At 49.5% G+C, this 20591-nt stretch overlaps 1 protein-coding gene across 4 annotated transcripts; it reads right to left on the bottom strand.

Annotated features, from left to right (window-relative positions):
- Nucleotides 1-1881: 1881 nt before the first annotated feature.
- Nucleotides 1882-19642, bottom strand: map7d2b (MAP7 domain containing 2b). Of its 4 annotated transcripts, XM_080489224.1 has the most exons (16): nucleotides 19527-19626; nucleotides 19079-19165; nucleotides 18685-18833; nucleotides 16738-16879; nucleotides 14752-14838; nucleotides 14162-14251; nucleotides 10877-10962; nucleotides 10714-10787; nucleotides 10166-10338; nucleotides 9813-9951; nucleotides 9563-9743; nucleotides 9135-9239; nucleotides 8907-8970; nucleotides 8658-8772; nucleotides 7706-7959; nucleotides 1882-3838 (listed from the first exon to the last, which is right to left on the bottom strand). In XM_080489224.1, the coding sequence occupies exons 1-15, from the start codon at nucleotides 19531-19533 to the stop codon at nucleotides 7710-7712; spliced, it is 1749 nt and encodes a 582-aa protein (XP_080345350.1). In that variant the 5' UTR covers nucleotides 19534-19626; the 3' UTR covers nucleotides 1882-3838; nucleotides 7706-7709. The 4 variants fall into 4 exon arrangements, with proteins under 4 accessions (XP_080345350.1, XP_080345351.1, XP_080345353.1 ...); XM_080489225.1 differs by lacking the exon at nucleotides 14752-14838 and having other exon boundaries at nucleotides 19527-19642; XM_080489227.1 differs by lacking the exons at nucleotides 14752-14838; nucleotides 19079-19165 and adding an exon at nucleotides 19383-19450 and having other exon boundaries at nucleotides 19527-19635.
- Nucleotides 19643-20591: the final 949 nt, after the last annotated feature.

Below are 20591 nucleotides of genomic sequence, written 5' to 3'. Positions count from 1 at the left end.
GGAAAAACAAAGGCAAATGAAAAGGACTCGTCGTGTTTTTCAGAAGAAAATTGTTTGTACCTCATGGAAAAACTCCAACATTTTCAAAAAGACCAGGATGAAAACTTTTGTAAAAACATGGAAGAAGACTTGTGTATTGAAGAACTAGATAGCAATCAACAATATGTTAGGTGGAAAATCACCAGGAATAGATGGTCACACTGTTGAATTTTATAAAAACAATTGTCAGGACATTAGACATTTACTTTAGTCTGCCCTATTACAGTGCATCTCTGAACAAAATCTTTCCCCTTCAATGAAACTAGGCCTTATTACATTAATACCCAAACCAAATAAAGATAAGTTAATTTTAGATAATTGGAGTCCTATAACTCTCCTTTGTATTATAAACTTATAACTCATGTTTATACAAGTAGATTGAACAAAGGTTTGCCTTTGTTAACTGATGAATGTCAATCAGCTTTTGTTAAAGGTCCTAGTATTCCTAATCACATGAGATTAGTGTTGGATTATAGTGAATTAACTGACCCAGAGAGTTTTGTGCTCTTCTTGGACGTCTATGAAGCGTTTGACACTGAACATCACTTTGTAATCGAAACCCTAAACTTTCTGGGCTTTGGAAATAAATTCCGTGACATTAAAATGTTTTATTCAGATATTTACAGCCCGATATCTCCTGAACTGTTTATTTTAACAACACAATCTCTTACATTGGTTATTAAAAGTAATGTGTTAAAAGGAATTACAATATTTGATAGAGAATTTAAAATAAGTTTGCTGATGATACGACCATTTTTTGGAACGAGAAGTCTGGTCAGTTTAGCTCTTGATGATATTAGTTTTTTCTCAAAGGCATCTGGTCCCTCAGCATTAACAAAGGTGAAATACTTCCCATTCACTCCTTCGCAGAAAAAGAAATCTCTTCAATTAAAGTTAAAACAGAGGTTAAGTATTCGGGAATTGTGACGTCAAAATTTGTTAAGAAGAGACGACGACTCTGAAACAGGGACTGAACAGGTCAGGGAACACGGGAAACAAGAGACTGGGGGGGAAACACAGGACTGGGGGGGAAACGGGCCACAAGGGAACAAGTCACTGGGGGGGGGATAACTGGCCACACGGGGAATGGGTCACTGGGGGGGGAAACAGGCCACACGGGAACAGGTCACTGGGGGGGGGGACTGGCCACACGGGGAATGGGTCACTGGGGGGGTGGGGGGGGCACACGAAGAACAGGTCACTGGGGGGGGAAACTGGCCACACGGGGAACGGGTCACTGGGGGGGCGGGGACCGGGGACCGGGCCACACAGGGAACGGGTCACTAGGGGGGGAAACGGGCCACACGGGAACAGGTCACTACAGGCCCCCCCACAACAGTTCTGCCCACACCCAGTGGACAAACAACCCCCCCCCCCCCCCACCTGTTACCTGTCTTCATCTGTCCTCGCCTGTTACCTGTCCTCATCTGTCTTCACCTGTTACCTGTCCTCATCTGTCTTCACTTATCTGTCCTCACCTGTTACCTGTCCTCACCTGTTACATGTCCTGAGCTGTCCTCACTTGTCTTCACCTGCTACCTGCCCTCACCTGCTACCTGCCCTCACCTGTTGGCTGTCCTCAGCTGTCCTCGTCCATAGTCAGCTGGGATTGGCTCCGGTGACATGATCAAGCGGTGTAGAAGCTGGATGTGGACCCCAGGAGTCGCCCCTCCTACTGCAATCCCTGTGATGTCATCAGAGCTCGCCAACGCTGTGGCCATTTCTTGTCATATGAACATGCTCAGCGTTAACTTTTACTCCTGTTCTAATTCTTACTAATAAAGAGTAGTAATCATTTGCGCTCCTGCTGGGCGGGGAAGAAGGAGGCCGGCGTCATGAGATTTGCAGGTCAGTTTTATTGAGTGCAGCAGAGTGAACACACAGTGAGACATAACGTGGAGCTCTACTCTACAGTCATCACGTCAGACGTCCTCCTCACTTTCCACGGACACGAATGACTCGATGACGTTGGTTCTTCTTTTTCTGCGGGTTCCATGCACCACTTTCACAACGATATATTCCACCGAGGTTACGTAACATCAGGATAAACATGGCGCCGTTTGGACATGGGGAGTCTCTCACCAGCAAACGCTTCGGTAACCTCCTGCTGCGTTCCCCTCCTCTCGCAAATCCCAAGAAGGACTCCTCCGACACCCCGCCCGCAACTGGACGCCAGCAGGACGCCAGCAGGACGCAGACGATGCTGATTTGGTCAAGTGGAACATGCGTGTTCACTGGGAAGTGGGGAAACTCCCGCTGAACGCCGTCCGAGCTCCCAGAAGAAAACGTGACAAAGTTCATAAGCCGAGTATACAGAGTGAGCGAGCTAACGGAACGCTCTGGGACGTGAGGTCACTCTACGACAGCGTCGTGATTCAACACCAACAATCAGACGTTCGGATGCTTCTCTCCGTAACAACCGCACCTCGTTAGCCTAGCATACACAGCGAGCTAGCTACCAAGAAACAGCATTTCCATACGAGTAGAAACTGAGTTTATAGATGAAAATAATGGGAATGGACGAGATGATGGTGCGCTTCGGTTTTATATGAATGCTCTCAAATGGGAAATGGAAGGAGCATTCCAGTTGTCTCCAAATACTTTGTTTCTGATTTACAAAGTCCTGAACACAGTCCCTCATGAGGTTTGGCCATTCTACTGGTTAAGATGCAGTACTGTGACTAACAGGACAGGTTTGTGCCTCACCTGTGATCCAGTGAAACGTGGGAAGTTTGGTAGAGCGGTACGTAGCGCTCTCCAAGGCTGACGGTACGTAGAGCTCCTCGAGGCTAACGGTATGTAGAGCTCTCGAGGCTAACAGTAAGTAGAGCCCCTCAAGGCTAACGGTATGTAGAGCTCCTCGAGGCTAACGGTACGTAGAGCTCTCCGAGGCTAACGGGAAGTAGAGCCCCTCGAGGCTAACGGTACGTATAGCTTTTCGAGGCTAACGATACGTAGAGCTCTCCGAGGCTAACGGTACATAGGGCGCCTCGAGGCTAACGGTATGTACAGCTCTCCGAGGCAAACGATAAGTAGAGCCCCTCAAGGCTAACGGTACATAGCGCTCTCCAAAGCTAACGGTACATAGAGCCCCTCGAGGCTAATGGTACATAGAGCCCCATGAGGCTAATGGTACGTAGAGCTCTCCGAGGCTAATGGTATGTAGAGCCCCTCGAGGAGCTCTACGTATGTAGAACTCTCCGAGGCTAACGGGACATAGCGCTCTCCAAAGCTAACGGTACATAGAGCCCCTCGAGGCTAATGGCACATAGAGCCCCTTGAGGCTAACGATATGTAGAGCTCGCCAAGGCTAATGCTACGTAGAGCTCCTCAAGGCTAATGGTAACGCTAACGTACTCCTGAAGCTTGGGATGCAAAGCAAAGAAGCTTTTAAGACCAGACTCTTTTCCAACTGGGAAATTGGAATGAACCAAATACTTATGACGAAACATGGTGTAACTGGTAATTCCCAATGACATTGTTAGCTTAGCATATTTCCACATGCACAGAAGCAACGTTGAGACGACTGGAATACGTCACTTCCGAGAACCGGGGGTGGAGGGTGGGGGGGGAGGGGGGAGTGGTTATAGAGAAGCAACAAAAAAGAACTGAGCACCATGATTCCCACACACACACACACACTTACACACACACACACACACAGCCACACCGATGAAGGCGCGTGATGACGTCACAGCATGCGATGATGTCACAGCGTGGTGTCTGTGGTCAGACTGCAGCGGTGGATCCTCACAGGAGGAACGGTTGTTGTTGTTGTGGTGTTTTGAAATGGCAGCTCCTGGAACAGAAACAAGTTACATTTTAACCTCAGTACTATGGTACGGTATGGTCCAATACAGTACAGTCCATTATAGTACAGTCAATTACGGTATGGTCCAATACAGTACAGTCCATTACGGTATGGTCCAATACAGTACAGTATGTTCCAATACAGTCCAGTCCAGACCAGTATAGTACGGTCAAGTACAGCAGTCCAGTATAGTACAGTCCAGTACAGCACTGTCCAGTACAGCACGGTCCAGTCCAGTCCAGTCCAGTCCAGTACAGTAGGGTCCATTACCGTATGGTACAGTACGGTACAGTACGATACAGTATGGTCCATTACAGTACGGTACAGTACAATATGCTCCATTATGGTACGGTCCAGTAAGGCAAAGCGTACCCAGACCCAACCCTGTTGCTGGTTCCACCACAGAGGCTGCGTTAAAATGTAGGCAGGTTGTGAACGCCGTGTATCAAGAATGTGACATCATCACTACGTGACAGTAGACGAGGACGAGGGGAACACATTGGCCAATTCTTAGAACGCCATGACGTCATGAGTAACTACTTGCAGGGCGTCCTTGGAATTGCGGATCTCCTCCGCATCTCTTGCCAAATGCATTATGGGTAATTTGTCTTCCCAAGCCTACACAGGTCCAGTGTAGGTACCACAGCTGTCCGGGGCGGGGCTTGAACCCGCGCCTGGTGATGACGCTTCACATTATTACTGGCTACAAGTTTCTCCCGTCACAGTGTGACGCTAACATTAGCTTTCACAGTTAGCCTCGTAGCTCCATGAAAAGCTAACATGGCTGTGTGAGGTGAACAGGACGCTACGAGTGGTTTTATGTCTCTTAGTGTCCTGAAGCAGCAGTGATCTGTCTGGTTTAACTTCAGGAGAGTTTAGAGGCAGAACGTGTCTGGTGGTGTTTCATCTGATTTTATGAAATGTCCTTTTTTTACCCACCTAATTCTGTAAAGACCTGTGATGGGTGACAGAGACATTCAGTCTGTTTCTCATGTCTCCAGCAGGTGAAACAATAAACTGAGTGTTTTCCAAGACTGAAGATAAAAATTGTGGCGACATGAATGAGAAGGAATGTTCAGATCTAATGAAGAGATAAGTTACTGTTTTCATTATATTTCCAAATACATACACAATATTATAATATTGGATGTAGCGACAAAGGTAGAATACTTATGAAAAAGCTTATCTATCTATCTATCTATCTATCTATCTATCTATCTATTCATCGATCCAGCCCATAATGTAGTTTGCCCATATGGAGTTGCCGTAGATCATATTGTGCGTGACGTCATTGACAGGCGCAGGGACGAACTCCACCCCAGGACAGATATGTTAGTCCGGACGGATCTGGTAGTCCGGACAGATCTGGTAGTCCGGACGGATCTGGTAGTCCGGACGGATGCATGCGGGTATTGACATGTGTACTCGGTGAGAAATGGCCTAAGGTTGTTTCACGGGTACACGAGAACACAAGTATGGACAGTGTGGGTATTGGAAAACAGCCATTAGTTGCATTGCAGATCAGGAGGCGGAGCTGCAGATCAGGAGGCGGAGCTGCAGATCAGGAGGCGGAGCTGCAACCGTGAGCCTCGTTCTCTGTGACAGTGAGAACAGCAGCGTCCAGCGTCAGGAGATATTTAAATATTGCTGCTTGTCCAGAGTGACGATCGTCACAGACCAATCAGCAGACGGCTGTGTTGTAGCTCCGCCTCCTGGAACCGTACCATAGTGCTAGGTATCTCAACGGAGGGGTTACCAACATGGTCACAGTTGGGTACAGTACTTTCGGTACCATCCACAACTTTCGTCATGGAAACATATAAAAACGGTACCGTACCGTACCGTACCGTACCAGCACATACTGCACGGTGGAACCATAGCTCTTGTAACTGAGTGGAGCCTCTCCTGCAGTCAGCACCCTCACCCGGTCTCTGGTGGTCTAAAGTGGTCTCACCTGGTCTCTGGAGGTCTATAGTGGTCTCACCTGGGGCCTCATTTATAAAACCTTGCGTAGGATTCCTACTAGAAATGTACATTCGCCCAAAAGCTGAAAATGGCTTGTGCCCCAAAATATTTGGATCTATAAAACCGTGCGTATGTACATCTGCACCACTTTCCTTTTATAGATCCAGTCCACCTGGAAGGTTCGGTTCAGACCCCGCCCTCAACACGCCCACTTTTTACCATAAATGGTGCCTCGTCAATATTATTGTTGATCGCCGGCATTTGACGCAAAATCCTGACAGAAAAGACGAAGAAAAGGAATTTCACGGAGAGAGAACTAGTGATGGAGGAGGTGGAGGTCAGGAGAGGATATTATTTGGTCACGGTAGTTTAATCAGCATCACGTCGTCACTGCTGGAAATACTGTGAGAGTCTCAGAGAGATCAGTGACTGCAGAGGTGGAGGAGAAGAATCTGATCTGAAGGTGGAGGCCAGTGGAGAGTGACATCATGGAGGTCAGAAGAGAGTGACATCATGGAGGTCAGAAGAGAGGAGAGTGACATCATGGAGGTCAGAGGAGAGTGACATCATGGAGGAGAGTGACATCATGGAGGTCATAGTAGAGTGACATCATGGAGGTCAGAGGAGAGTGACATCACGGAGGTCAGAGGAGAGTGACATCATGGAGGAGAGTGACATCATGGAGGTCATAGTAGAGTGACATCATGGAGGTCAGAGGAGAGTGACATCATGGAGGTCATAAGAGAGTGACATCATGGAGGCCAGAGGAGAGTGACATCATGGAGGAGAGTGACATCATGGAGGTCATAGTAGAGTGACATCATGGAGGTCAGAGGAGAGTGACATCATGGAGGTCATAAGAGAGTGACATCATGGAGGCCAGAGGAGAGTGACATCATGGAGGTCAGAAGAGAGTGACATCATGGGGGTCAGAGGAGAGGAGATTTACAGCCATAACGTAGAAATATACTAACCTGTATCACATATCAGGTTTGTAAGATAAGAAGCAATATAAACTCTATAATCTCTTTATTTTACTTGTACCTCTTTGGTAAATCATCTCAGTTGCAGTTAGTTTTTGCATGAGACTTTCCCAGAGACTCACTTTAGTTGTACCGTGTTCATACAGTTTAGTATATTTGTACCTTGTAGCTGTAAATCCTCATAAAAACAAGTGGAACAGAACCGACGTCCCCAGAGACGGAGACAGACAGTCAGTGAGCGCTCCAGACACTGCAGCTTTACTCACGACTGTGAGTAAACACACTATTTATGTGTTTACTCTGACATTAGACGGATTGTTACTCACTTTGTCACAACTGATAATCAGTCAGTTCTTTCCGCTCTGGATCATTTGAAGATGAAACTATGACATATGAAGATAGAACTGCTGATTCAGTATTAATGTTCCACTACAGAAACATCTAGAACTCTGCAGCTTGGCTGTTTATGATTATGTGGATCTGTAAGTCTGATATTTGAAGATATTAAATGTATGAGATGAATCTGGCTTCAATTCTCCACCTCACAATCAGCGCTGCAGGTTCCCCGTCTCCAAAATGTGTTGCTCAAGGTTCAAAGTTCTCCCCCAAGTTTATTTTTATAGATCACAAACTTTGTGTGGCGTACGCATCTTTCAGGACCTGTTTTGTGCCTAAGCAAGTTTTATGAATGAGGCCCCTGGTCACTGGAGGTCTCTCTTGGTCTCACCTGGTCACTGGAGGTCTATCTTGGTCTCACCAGGTCACTGGAGGTCTACATTGGTCTCGCCTGGTCACTGGAGGTCTATCTTGGTCTCACCTGGTCACTGGAGGACTATCTTGGTCTTGCCTGGTCACTAGAGGTCTATCTTGGTCTCACCTGGTCACTGGAGGACTATCTTGGTCTCACCTGGTCACTGGAGGTCTATCTTGCTTGGTCCCACGCTGTGGATGAGCGGTGCAGGGTCTTTGGCGCTGTAGCCGTGGATCAGCAGGTTCTTGTTCAGGTCTCCCACGGCGCTGCCGGCCTGCAGACGGGGGTAAGCAGGACTTAGTCCTGGTCCTAGTCCTGGTCCTGCAGGGTCCAGGTCCATCAGCTGGTCAAGACCCTCGCTGACCGGGGAGAACTCGTGAGCGCTGGGCTGCTCATCCCGTGACACTGGACTGATGGAGGGACAGCACGTCGTCAGGACTACGGTTCGATTCCCGTCAGGACACCTCACTAGTCACTAGTTACCTCAGCAGTAACTTCAAGAAAGCAACTAGTTACTTTACTCAAGGTACACGACCAGACCTCCACCACATTAGCATTAGCAGCATTAGCTGTGTTAGGAAATGCATTAGCGGCATTAACATTAACAGCTTTAGCAGCATTATCATTAATGGTATTAGTAAATTCATTCATTGCATTAGCAGCATTAGCATTAACAGCATCAGCAGCAATAGCATCAGTGGTATTAGTAAATGCATTAGTTGCATTAGTAGCATTAGCATTAACAGCATTAGCGGTATTAGTAAATGAAGTAGCAGTATTAGCAGTATTAGCATTAGCAGCATTAGCAACATTAGCGGTATTAGTAAATGCTTTAGCGGCATTAGCATTAGTGGTATTAGCGGCATTAGCAGTATTAGCAGTATTAGTAATTGCATTAATGGTATTAGCGGCATTAGCATTAGTGGTATTAGCAGCATTAGCAGTATTAGCAGTATTAGTAACTGCATTAATGGCATTCGCGGTATTAGCAGACAGGAACGAGCAGCTCTGGCTAACAACCGCCTCTGAAACTCCAGTAACTGTAATGAAGTTGAAGAAAGTACTCAGTTACTGAACTGTAACTGACAGAAGTGTTGGCGCCCCCTACCTGACGTCCATAGACTGCACGCCGTCCGACAACTCGTCCACACAGCTCTTCGTCTCCAACGGTCCCAGTGTGATGTCAGCGTCTTCCTCAGAGGGGTGGCGGCCAGACTCGGACCCTGGGGGGGTGAGGGGTGGGGGTGGGGGGTGGGGGTGGGGGGTGGGGGGGGTGAGGAGGGGCTGATAGTCCCCGCAGTGTGTGTGTGTGTGTGTGTGTGTGTGTGTGTGTGTGTGTATGTGTGTGTTCCATTACCTGAGGCAGCAGTGGGAGGATCTACCTCACTCTTCCTCGTTCTCTTCATGATCTCTTCAATCCTCTGAAAAAAACCCAAAGTGTGTGTTTACACATCGCACAGTGTGAGGGCTCCAGGTTCGACTCCCAATGCAGTCAGTGTATGTGTGTGTGTGTGTGTGTGTGTGTGTGTGTGTGTGTGTGTGTGTGTGTGTGTGTGTGTGTGTGTGTGTAGATGGGTGTAGTCACCTTCTTCCTCTGCTGCCTCTCCTGCTCCTCCTGGATGTGAAGCTGCTCTCGCTCCTTACTCTTCCTCTCCGCCTCCTTCTGAGCTCGGAGGAAGGCCTCCTCCCTCTGACACACACACACACACACACACACACACACACACACACACACACACACACACACACACACACACACACACACACACACACACAGTTTTGACTGAGAAGATAACTAATTCGAAGTGTGTTGTAGTTGGAGTGTTATATCAGAGTGTGTTATCAGTCTGTGATATCAGTGTGTGTTATCAGTGTGTGTTATCAGTGTGTGTTATCAGTGTGTGTTATCAGTGTGTTATCAGAGTGTGTTATCAGTGTGTGTTATCAGTGTGTGTTATCAGTGTGTTATCAGAGTGTGTTATTAGTGTGTATTTTCACAGGGTGTGTCCTGACCTCTCGGTCCAGCTCGTCCTGCATGTCCTTCCACCTCTGCTCCTTCATCCTGCGTTCCTCCTCCTCCCGGTTCCTGCGGTCCTCCTCCCGGCGGGCACGCTCCTCCTCGGCGTGGCGTGCGGCCTTCAGCTCCTGCTCGGCGGCTTCGTGCTGCCGGCGCCGCTCCTCCTCCGCCCTCAGCCTGGAACACAGGAGGTTCAGGAGGACGAAGGGGGCATGTCTCCGTCAACACGCCGCACATTCGTCTCACCTCTCGTCCTCCTGCCGCTGCTTCTCCTCCTGCTCCTTCTGGATCCGAGCCATTCGCCGTCTCTCCGCCAGCAGCCTGGACGCCTCCTCCGCGTCCGTCGTCCCGGCAACGCTGCGGCCCGTGGGTGTGCCGGGAGACTCTGAGGGGGGAGGGGCTAAAGGTGAGGGACATTTGGTCTCACACTCACACTAATGCTAACATGCTAACAGACGCTCCCAGTACTCAGTGTGTGTGTGTGTGTGTGTGTGTGTGTGTGTGTGTGTGTGTGTGTGTGTGTGTGTGTGTGTGTGTGTGTGTGTGTGTGTGTGTGTGTGTGTGTGTGTGTGTGTGTGTGTGTGTGTGTGTGTGTTTACCTGCCGTCAGCTCTCTGCTGGTGGATTTGGGGATCTTCTTCTCGGAGGTCTCAGACTTGGTGGCTTTCCTCTCCAGGGTGCCGTGACCTTTGACCTCGTCGGTCCCGGGGGTGGTGGCTCTGTGGCGCAGTGGCGAGCACGGAGACTGGGCGCGGTTCTTATTGGACCTCACCCTGAAAACAGCGAGGAGCCTCAGGCCACGTTTCCACCCTGGTACCCGTTTCTTTACAAAACGGTGATATTTCTCTTCACACATTAACGACCGGCGAGTCTCCTGGAAACTCCGCCCACAGTGGAGATTTAGAAAAACTCTTGGCGTGGCTGAGATTTACGTCACAATTCGTGATGTTGTGTTTTACCCAGGACTCTGATTGGCTATCATAGCTTCATGCTTCTGGTTACACTGCCCCCTACAGGTCTGGCTGCTCATAGCAGCTCTGAACCAGGTGGACATGAGGGTCAATGAAGAGTTTTTTGTAAACGTAGAGGGGAAATATCTGTACACACTCAGGTATGTGTAAATGTGACCTCAGAACGTGTGTGTGTACCTCTTAGGAGTAGCAGGGCCTTTACTGTTGGCCCTGAAGGAAGAACTGCGGACGGGAGTGTTGGGAGACTCCAGCTGTAAAACACAAGCATGAAAGCAAACCGGTGAAAGAGTGTGTGTGTGTGTGTGTGTGTGTGTGTGTGTGTGTGGTCGTGTGTTCTGACCGTGGCTGCTCGGACTCTGCTGCCCTCCTCAGGCAGTCCTGCAACACTCCGGCGGTTGGAGGAGCTCCTGTTGGTTCTGGAAGAGGCTGTTTAGAACACACAGGTTACACATACACACACACACACACACACACACACACACACACACACACACACACACACACACACACACACACAGTCTCGCACTGCAAGGATTTGAACCAATGACCTTCTCGTTGTGAGGGAAGAGCGTTAACCACTGCTCCACTGTCATCTCAAGTAATCCGGCCCCAAAACACATGAACTGTCTAAGGGGGCTTTTCCACCGGAAAGAACCAGGTTCTAGTTCTGGTCCAGGGCCAGACTTAGCACCAGTTCTTTGTCTTTCCACTGCCAAAGCCCCGGACTATCAGCGGCTAAACTGCTGCTACGCTGGCTCCACTTCTTTGCTGGGCCAGAGAGGAGCCAGACTGGGACCCGACGCGTCATCAGCTGGGGGCGGAGCTATCTCTGGAGTTATCTCTGGAGCTATCTCTGGAGCTATCTCTGGAGCTATCTCTGGAGCTATCTCTGGAGTTATCTCTGGAGCTATCTCTGGAGGTATCTCTGGAGTTATCTCTGGAGTTATCTCTGGAGTTATCTCTGGAGCTATCTCTGGAGTTATCTCTGGAGTTATCGCTACCTAAAAGGCAGAAGCGAGGCTGTACCGGCTTTCTGAAACTACAGCGAACACGGGGCCCCAGAGTGGTTATAGAGAAAAAAATTTAAAGTATGCGAGGGAACGATATAATGAGTCGTTCCCTGAAGTTAATAATACGAGGGAACGGGATTATTTAATCCGCGTTCGCGGAGCCGCGGCTCTCGAGAGCGCTGCAGAGCTCCTCCGCTGTCAGTCAGCTGCGTCGGATATAATTTATGAGCAGTTTTCCATTGTCGTTTATTTTTCACGCTTTTCATGGTAACATCATTATAACTAACGTCACGTCCAGGTCTTGTTTCGCATTCTGACCGCCGGCTGAGGAGCTGCAGCTGCTCAGCAATGCAGTGTGAGGCTGCAGGGGGCGCTCTGCTACGCTCCGAGACGCTCCAATATTATTTTCTAACCCACAGAACTTCTTAATAATAAATACTTTTGGTTCATCAGCAACTCAAAAACAAACTACATATAATTGGATTTTATAGGCATAAAATGAGCCTTTTAACGGCTTCATGAGAAAGAGAATTTTAATCAGTGTGTTTACGGAGGTTGCCATTGGAAACAGTTTTCAGAGCTTCGTTCTATCACTGTAAACCTCCATTCTTCTCCCATGTTGAAGCTTTTGATTCAGACACTCCCAGAAATAAAGTGAAAGGAGCAGAAATTCACTATGTAACGCCCAAATGTTGAAAGATAAGCCCCAAACTCATACATGCGTTATTTATTTTCCTCTATGTCCACTCCGAGGCTCTGGACTAAAACAAGACGGACGTGAAAAAACACCAATAGAGACAAGAAGAGACGTAATGTCTTCTTTCTCTTTGGTGCATCTGAGGTTCAGGCCAGACTAGATGGAGCGACCCGGACTAAACCGATGAAGACAGTCCGTCTCCTGGTTCCTGGATGAGTGCTGTCAGAGTGAAATTGTTGAAATCAGTGACGTGTCACGTTTTGGAGTGACGCAGTGACGTAGCTCTCACTTGGCTCTGTTAACGGTGGAAAAAGAACCGGTTCTTTGGTGGTGCTCATTTAAGAACTGGCTCTGGCACCGGCTCTGAACTAGCTCCTGGTTCTTTTTGGTGGAAAAGCCCTTTTAAAACCCGATCACAACAAAAACGCTCACAAACAGAGATAAATACACAGAAATCATCCAGTGGAGCAGCGACGAGCCGCAGACGGTTCTTTGACTTTCAGGAGCTCCACGGAGTGACACTCTACCAGGATCAGGAGGTCTCCCAGCCACAATACCACCGCTGTTTAGGATTAACTGGTTCCCCTGCTAACTGGTGACCTGAGTCTCATCTCGGGCCTTTCCACCAAACAGAACCAGGTTCTAGTTCAGTTCTTAAATGAGCAGCTCCAAAGAAGCGGTTGTGTTTCCATTGTCAGGGACTCAGTGAGAGCCACGTCATCACGTCACTGATTCCACCAATGTAGCGCCGGCAGGATTCAGGAACCAGGAGACGGACCGTAACAGTGGTTTGGTCCGGGTCGCTCCATCTAGTCTGGCCTGAACCTCGGACGCAGACCAAAGAGCCAGAAAACATCGAGTCTCCTCGTCCCTCTATTCTTGTTTTTTCACGTCCGTCTTGTTTTAGTCCGGAGCCCCGGAGTGGCCAAAGAGAAAATAATCATAATAATAATAATAATAATAATAATAATAATAATAATAATAATAATAATAATAATAATAATAATAATAATAATAATAACACATGAATGAGCTCGGGGCTTATTTATCACCATTTCAGCTTTACATAGTGAATTTCTGCTCCTTTGACTTTATTTCTGGACGTGTCTGAATCAAAAGCTTCAACATGGAGGAATGGAGGTGTAGAATGATAGAACGCTGCTCTACAGCCGTTTCCATGGCAACCTACATAAATGCTCTGATTAAAGTTCTCTTTCACATGAAGCCATTAAAAGGCTCATTTTATGGCTAAAAGCTCCAAGCTTTCATTTCCAGTAGTTTGTAGTTTGTTTAGTAGTTCCTGATGAACCAAAAGTCTGGCTTCATTAGAAAGAAGTTCTGTGGAGCGTCTCATAGCGGAGCGCCCCCTGCTGCCTCATGCAGACCTCAGCCTGTGGTCATAACGCCGTACAAGACCTGGAAGTGAAGTTAGTTACAATGATGTCACCATGAAAAGCCTGAAAAAAAAACACAACGGAAAACTGCTTCTAAATTAAATATCTCACGCAGCTGACTTAGTGTGACAGCAGGAGCTCTGCAGGTCTCTGGAGAGCCACCGGCTCCACGATCACAGATTAAATTATCTCCTTCCCTCACTATATTAACTTGAGGAAAGAACTTACTATCTCCTTCTCTAAGGGAAGGAGAGGAGAGGAGAGGAGGAGAGGAGAGGAGGAGCTGATGGAAAACTGTCGTAATGAAGCTTCACTAGCTGTTTAAAAGTACTATACTTTCACCACTAGGGGGCTCTCTCAATGTAAACAAGACAAGATTGTTGTAATGTGGTTCATTAACGAGCTGTATTTAATTGAAGTTAACTCTGGATGACACACACCCACACCCACACACACACACACACACACACACACACACACACACACACACACACACACACACACACTACACACTACACACTCACCTCTGTCAGTAGAGTGCAATGCAGCTGAGGAGTTGGAGAGCTGCTTGCTGATTGGCTGATCCATTGTGGGCGGAACCAGAAAGTCCACAACTGAATTCAACAAAAACAAAACGAGTGGTGAATGTGTGTGTGTGTGTGTGTGTGTGTGTGTGTGTGTGGCTCCCTGCTGACATCAGGGTGTCTGCATCACTAAACATATCCCGGGGTCAGGAAGAGGAGGCACCCTTTGTTGTGATGAGAGATAGAGATAGAGATAGAGAGAGAGAGAGAGAGAGAGAGAGAGAGAGAGAGAGAGAGAGAGAGAGAGAGAGAGAGAGTGTGTGTGGGTGTGTGTGTAAATGTAGGTTACATCAATATAATATGTTCCAATAGCGTGATTTTATGTGGCGTTCACCTTGTAAACAAGTTCAAACGTCACACACACACACACACACACACACACACACACACACACACACACACACACACACACACACACACACACACACAAAGGAGCAGCAGGTGCAGCAGCAGTGGAAGTGATGGGGGTTTATATGTTGCGTGATTGGGGTGGTGCAACAAACACACACACAGGGTCATGTGATCTGTACCGTTACAGGATTGGCTGGCTCTGGAAGCAGGAGGCTCATTGGGCTGAGAGGAGCCAATGGCGTGGCAAGGCAGGGTCAGAGGGTTACCTGGACAGCAGGTGAAGCAGAGCGGAGAGATCAAAGCGCTTTACACACACACACACACACACACACACACACACACACACACACACACACACACACACACACACACACAGACATGGGGTTGGAGGCGTGTGGTTGTTGAGGTGTTGTGTGACAATGAGTTTGATGACAGTCTGGTTCCTCTAGTTCCTCTGGTTCTTCTAGTTCCTCTAGTTCCTCTAGTTCCTCTGGCTCTTCAAGTTCCTCTGGTTCTTCTAGTTCCTCTGGCTCTTCAAGTTCCTCTGGTTCTTCTAGTTCCTCTGGTTCTTCTAGTTCCTCTAGTTCCTCTAGTTCCTCTGGCTCTTCAAGTTCCTCTGGTTCTTCTAGTTCCTCTGGCTCTTCTAGTTCCTCTAGTTCTTCTAGTTCCTCTGGTTCCTCTGGTTCCTCTAGTTCCTCTGGTTCTTCAAGTTCCTCTGGTTCTTCTAGTTCCTCTGGCTCTTCTCGTTCCTCTAGTTCCTCTGGCTCTTCTCGTTCCTCTAGTTCTTCTAGTTCCTCTGGTTCTTCTAGTTCCTCTGGCTCTTCTTGTTCCTCTAGTTCTTCTAGTTCCTCTGGCTCTTCTCGTTCCTCTAGTTCTTCTAGTTCCTCTGGTTCTTCTAGTTCCTCTGGCTCTTCTCGTTACTCTAGTTCTTCTAGTTCCTCTGGTTCCCCTGGTTCTTCTAGTTCCTCTATTTCTTCTGGTTCCTCTGGTTCTTCTAGTTCCTCTGGTTCTAGTTCCTCTTGTTCCTCTGGTTCTTCTTTTTAAAAAAACAAACATTTGTCTCCCAATATCTTTTCTACAGAACTTCACAGAATTTAAAGAAGAGAGCAGGGACATTCGCTCTCTCTCTCTCTCTCTCTCTCTCTCTCTCTCTCTCTCTCTCTCTCTCTCTCTCTCTCTCTCTCTCTCTCTCTCTCTCTCTCTCTCTCTCTCTCCTCTCTCTCTCTCTCTCTCTCTCTCTCTCTCTCTCTCTCTCTCTCTCTCTCTCTCTCTCTCTCTCTCTCTCTCTCTCTCTCTCTCTCTCTCTCTCACACACACACACAGTGTGTGTCCTTTATCAGAGCAGTAAGACGAGACTCTGTTTATCTGAGGCAGTAAAATGGACCCAGCAGGTCTGGACCTGCTGGTGCAGAGAGCAAGAGCGGGGCAGAGAGTTGGAATGGGGCAGAGAGTGGGGCAAAGAGGCCTCACTATCTGCCCCCTCAGCTTGGTGCTGCATCACATTATTGATGGAGGGGGCAGCTGCAGTGGTTGGAGGGAGGAGGAAGAGGAAGAGGAAGAGGAAGAGGAGGAGGAGGAGGAAGAGGAGGAGAGACTGTGGCACCTCCTCAGTGTTTATGTGTGTACTCAAGGTTAGATGTGTAACTCTGGTTCCCAAACAAAACATCCCAGCAGTGACACACACACACACACGCACACGCACACGCACACGCACCACGCACACACACACACACACACACACGCACACACACACGCACACACACACACACACACACACACACACACACACACACACACACACACACACACACACACACACACACCTGTGGCAGTGTTAGCATCATAAACACATTGCAGTCTCCTCTGGATGCTGACAGCAGGAGACAAAGCTGCTGCACCTCCTGCAATGCAGCCTCCACACCCTGCTCCTCTTCCTCCTCCTCTTCCTCCTCCATCATCTCAGCTACTCTTTGTCCTCCTCAGCTGTCACCCCCCTCCCTCCTTCCCCCCGTCTCCCTCTGACCTCCAGACCTGCTCTGTGATTGTCGTCTCCCATCAGTCGTCTGCTGACGTCACCACAATGGACGTCCTCCTGCTGGTCTTCCTCTTCCTCCTGCTGCTCTTCCTCCCCCTCCCCCTCCCACTCCCCCTCCCCTTGGACTCACCCTCTGCTCCGTCAGGCGGTCCTCCCCAGGTCCAGCGTTTGGGCCTGTTGTCCAGGTGGTCCCGGGCCTCCCCTGCTCCTCCTCCTGCTCCTCGCCGCTCTCCGTTGCCGGTTCTCCGGCGCACCAGGGCCTCCAGCCTCTCCTGCTCGTTGCGTTCAGAAACAGGGAAGAACAGACACTCTCTCACTGAGCCGTCGCTACGGCGACGAAGGCCAGGCGATGCGCAGGGAGACGGCTGCGCCATGGTTACCGCATCCGACCGCAGCCTCGCCCTCCGTCCTGATCGCTCTGCAGCTTGCCGGCTCCCTGCCACCGAGACGATACAGCAGCTCCTCCTCCTCTTCCCCCCATCCATCCCCCCGCCTCCCTCTATCCTCCTCCTCCCCCCATCCATCCCCCCGCCTCCCTCTATCCTCCTCTTCCCCCCATCCATCCCCCCGCCTCCCTCTATCCTCCTCCTCCCTCCATCCATCCCCCCACCTCCCTCTATCCCTTCCCCCTCCATCCCCCACCTCCCTCTAGCCTCCTCCTCCTCCCTCCATCCATCCATCCCCCCTCCTCCCTCCATCCCCCCTTCTATCCTCCTCCTCCTCCTCCCTCCATCCTACTCCCTCCCTCCATACTGCTCCCCTTCTCTCTCTCTCTAATGACTGAGTCAGGAAGCAAATCATCAACCTCCAACCACACACAGACACAGACACAGACACAGACACAGACACAGACACAGACACAGACACACACATACATGCGCAGTGTGTGTAGAGCCTCCAGGGGGCAGCACAGACTAAGGTGAGTCCTGACAGTAACTTTCTGCTGAGTCAGCTGGAGGCCGTTAGCATGTATGCTAGCGCCGCGGATCCAGGAGATGAAGAACGAAACTTTCCGTTGTAGTTTTCAGTTCAAACAGGAAGAACCAGAGCCGCTGTCGCTCTACTTCCTGTGAGTGTCCAGACTCATCAAGACCAAGCGGGTCTACTGCAGCGCAACTGAACACACATCGTTTTCACAATTCAGAAAAGTTTCTCGTTTACACGACGTCTTGATAACGATGTAGTGCTCATGTTGGGCCACTAGTAGGTGCTGTAGTTAGCTTTAGTACTGAAAGCACACACACACCCACACACACACACACACACACACACACACACACACACACACACACACACACACACACGTAGCAGAGAACAATGAGCTCTAAACATGAACACTGGGAGAACACGGACATTGTTGGATTGTTATTACGGTGACTGTCAAAATAAAAGTACCAACTTGGATTGTTATTACGGTAACTGTCAAAATAAAAATAGTCCAGCAAGTCCAGCACAATCTGAACTGGGAGTCATGACACCACGGAGGAAACTTTGTTCTGATTGTCTCTACTGAGCATGTGCAGAACTACTAGTTACTGCCAACGTGGCGACCAGGACCAGGACCAGGACCAGGACCAGGACTAGGACCAGGATCAGGCCCAGGACCAGGACTAGGACTAGAGTTTCAGCCATCTACACAGAGTCGAAGCATTTTCAAAAACATGCATATTGAGTGACTCCCCCTCACCCCCCTTCCCCCCTGCTCCTCCTCCTCTCGCTCTCCCTCCCCCTCCCCTCCTGCTCCTCCTCCTCCTGCTCCTGCCGCTCCTCCATCTCCTCCTCCTCCTACTCCTTGCTTGGTCATACCATGACTCAGCAGTTCTTATTAATGACTCAGCGGAGCAATCAGATGTTAAAATGACACACCAGGCAGGACGTTACATCACAGCTGTATGACATCACTTCCTCTGAGCATCCTGGGACCAATGAAAACAACCACTCAGCTTGTACCTGTATGCCTCGTTTGTGTGTGTGTGTGTGTGTGTGTGTGTGTGTGTGTGTGTGTGTGTGTGTGTGTGTGTGTGTGTGTGTGTGTGTGTGTGTGTGTGAGACATGGCAGCTTGCTGTGACCTCTGACCTTTTCAGCCTCCTGCTGCTGGCGCCTCCTCTCCCCGGCGGCCGTCCGGCGCTGCGTCTCCTTCCTCCTCTGCTCCTCCATCTTCCTCCCTCGCTCCTCACAGTGACGCTGCAGCTGCTGCTGCACACGGTACTCCTTCTGCTGCAGGTCTGCACACACACACACACACACACACACACACACACACACACACACACACACACACACACACACACACACACACACACACGCACACACACGCACACAGACTTTAACGTAACATACTGTGTGTTTGTGAGTGGGTGAGTGAATTCATGAGTGAGTGTGTGAGTGAATTAAAGAGAGAGTGAGTGAGTGAGTGAGTGAGTGAGTGATGGATGGATGGATGAGGATGGGAGTGTCATGTGATCGCTACCTGGACGACTGCGGTGATTGGACGGTGAGCGATCAGGCGACGCGTGCTTATTGGTCAGTGGTGGTACAGGGGGCGGGACCAGTGTGTCTGTTCAGGAGAGATGGTTGGCAGGTGAGTCAGCAACACACACACACACACACACGCACACACACACACACACACCTGGTGGTTCTGGTTCTACACCTGGTGGTTCTGGTTCTTTAACGAACGATTCAAGCAGCTTCAGACTGTAAATCAGTTCTATGATGTGTGTGTGTGTGACAAGTGTCCAAGATTACGTCACCCAAAAAGGTGGTTGCCTCACCTGTGAATCGGTATGGCGGTCCTTGTCACACATCAATCATCGTGACGTCATTCCTAGACATGGAGCAGCTGCCCCCCCGGGTGTGACGTCATAATCAGATGTTTTCGCGGTTTGAGATGTGTCGGCTGCGTGTAGCGTCCTCACCTGTCATATCGGGAGTCTCCTCGGTCCCGGTCTGGGTCCCGGTCTGGGTCCCGGTCTGGGTCCCGATCCTGGTCCTGCACGGTCTGCAGCAGAGCAGCAGAGCAGCAGTGAAGAGCCGCGGGAACGCGCGCTCGTAACGGCCACGCGCTGCAGCGACGTGGGGCGGAGCTCTCTGGGAAGTGATGCTCACAAGTAACGGGATTACTCTGTCAGCTTCACTGCTGGTCCATAACACCGGTGGACATGAGACGGGGCGCGTGTGTCTGGTTCTGCATTTAGATCACTCTTCTGAGTGATCCTCCACATTTCACCTTTATGTCTGTTTTCTACGAACAACCAGAACGGCAGGTTCCTCCTCCTCTGAGTCTGGTTCTGTAGGTTTCTCCTCCTCCGAGCCTGGTTCTGCAGGTTCCTCCTCTTCTTAGCCTGGTTCTGCAGGTGCTCTTCTGAGTCTTGTTCTGCAGGTTCCTCTTCCTCTGGTTCTGTAGGTTTCTCCTCCTCTGAGCCTGGTTCTGCAGGTTCCTCCTCTTCTTAGCCTGGTTATGCAGGTGCTCTTCTGAGTCTTGTTCTGCAGGTTCCTCTTCCTCTGAGCCTGGTTCTGCAGGTTCCTCCTCTTCTTAGCCTGGTTATGCAGGTGCTCTTCTGAGTCTTGTTCTGCAGGTTCCTCTTCCTCTGAGCCTGGTTCTGCAGGTTCCTCCTCTTCTTAGCCTGGTTATGCAGGTGCTCTTCTGAGTCTTGTTCTGCAGGTTCCTCTTCCTCTGAGCCTGGTTCTGCAGGTTCCTCCTCTTCTTAGCCTGGTTCTGCAGGTGCTCTTCTGAGTCTTGTTCTGCAGGTTTCTCTTCCTCTGCACCTGGTTTCTTCAGATTTTTCTCTGAGCCTGGTTCTGCAGGTGCTCTTCTGTGCCTGGTTCTGCAGGTTTCTCTTCTCTGGTTCCTCCTCTGCACCTGGTTCTGCAAGTTCTCTTCTGAGCCTGGTTCTGCATGTTTCTCTTCCACTGGGCCTGGTTCTACAGGTTCCATGTGGATTTGTTGAGTTCTTGTAAAAGCTCCTGAAATGACTTTATGT

This window comes from Lipophrys pholis (genome assembly GCF_963383615.2).
Source record: "Lipophrys pholis genome assembly, chromosome: 20".
Lineage (NCBI taxonomy): Eukaryota > Metazoa > Chordata > Actinopteri > Blenniiformes > Blenniidae > Lipophrys > Lipophrys pholis.
This window is presented reverse-complemented; position numbering and strand designations above follow the sequence as displayed.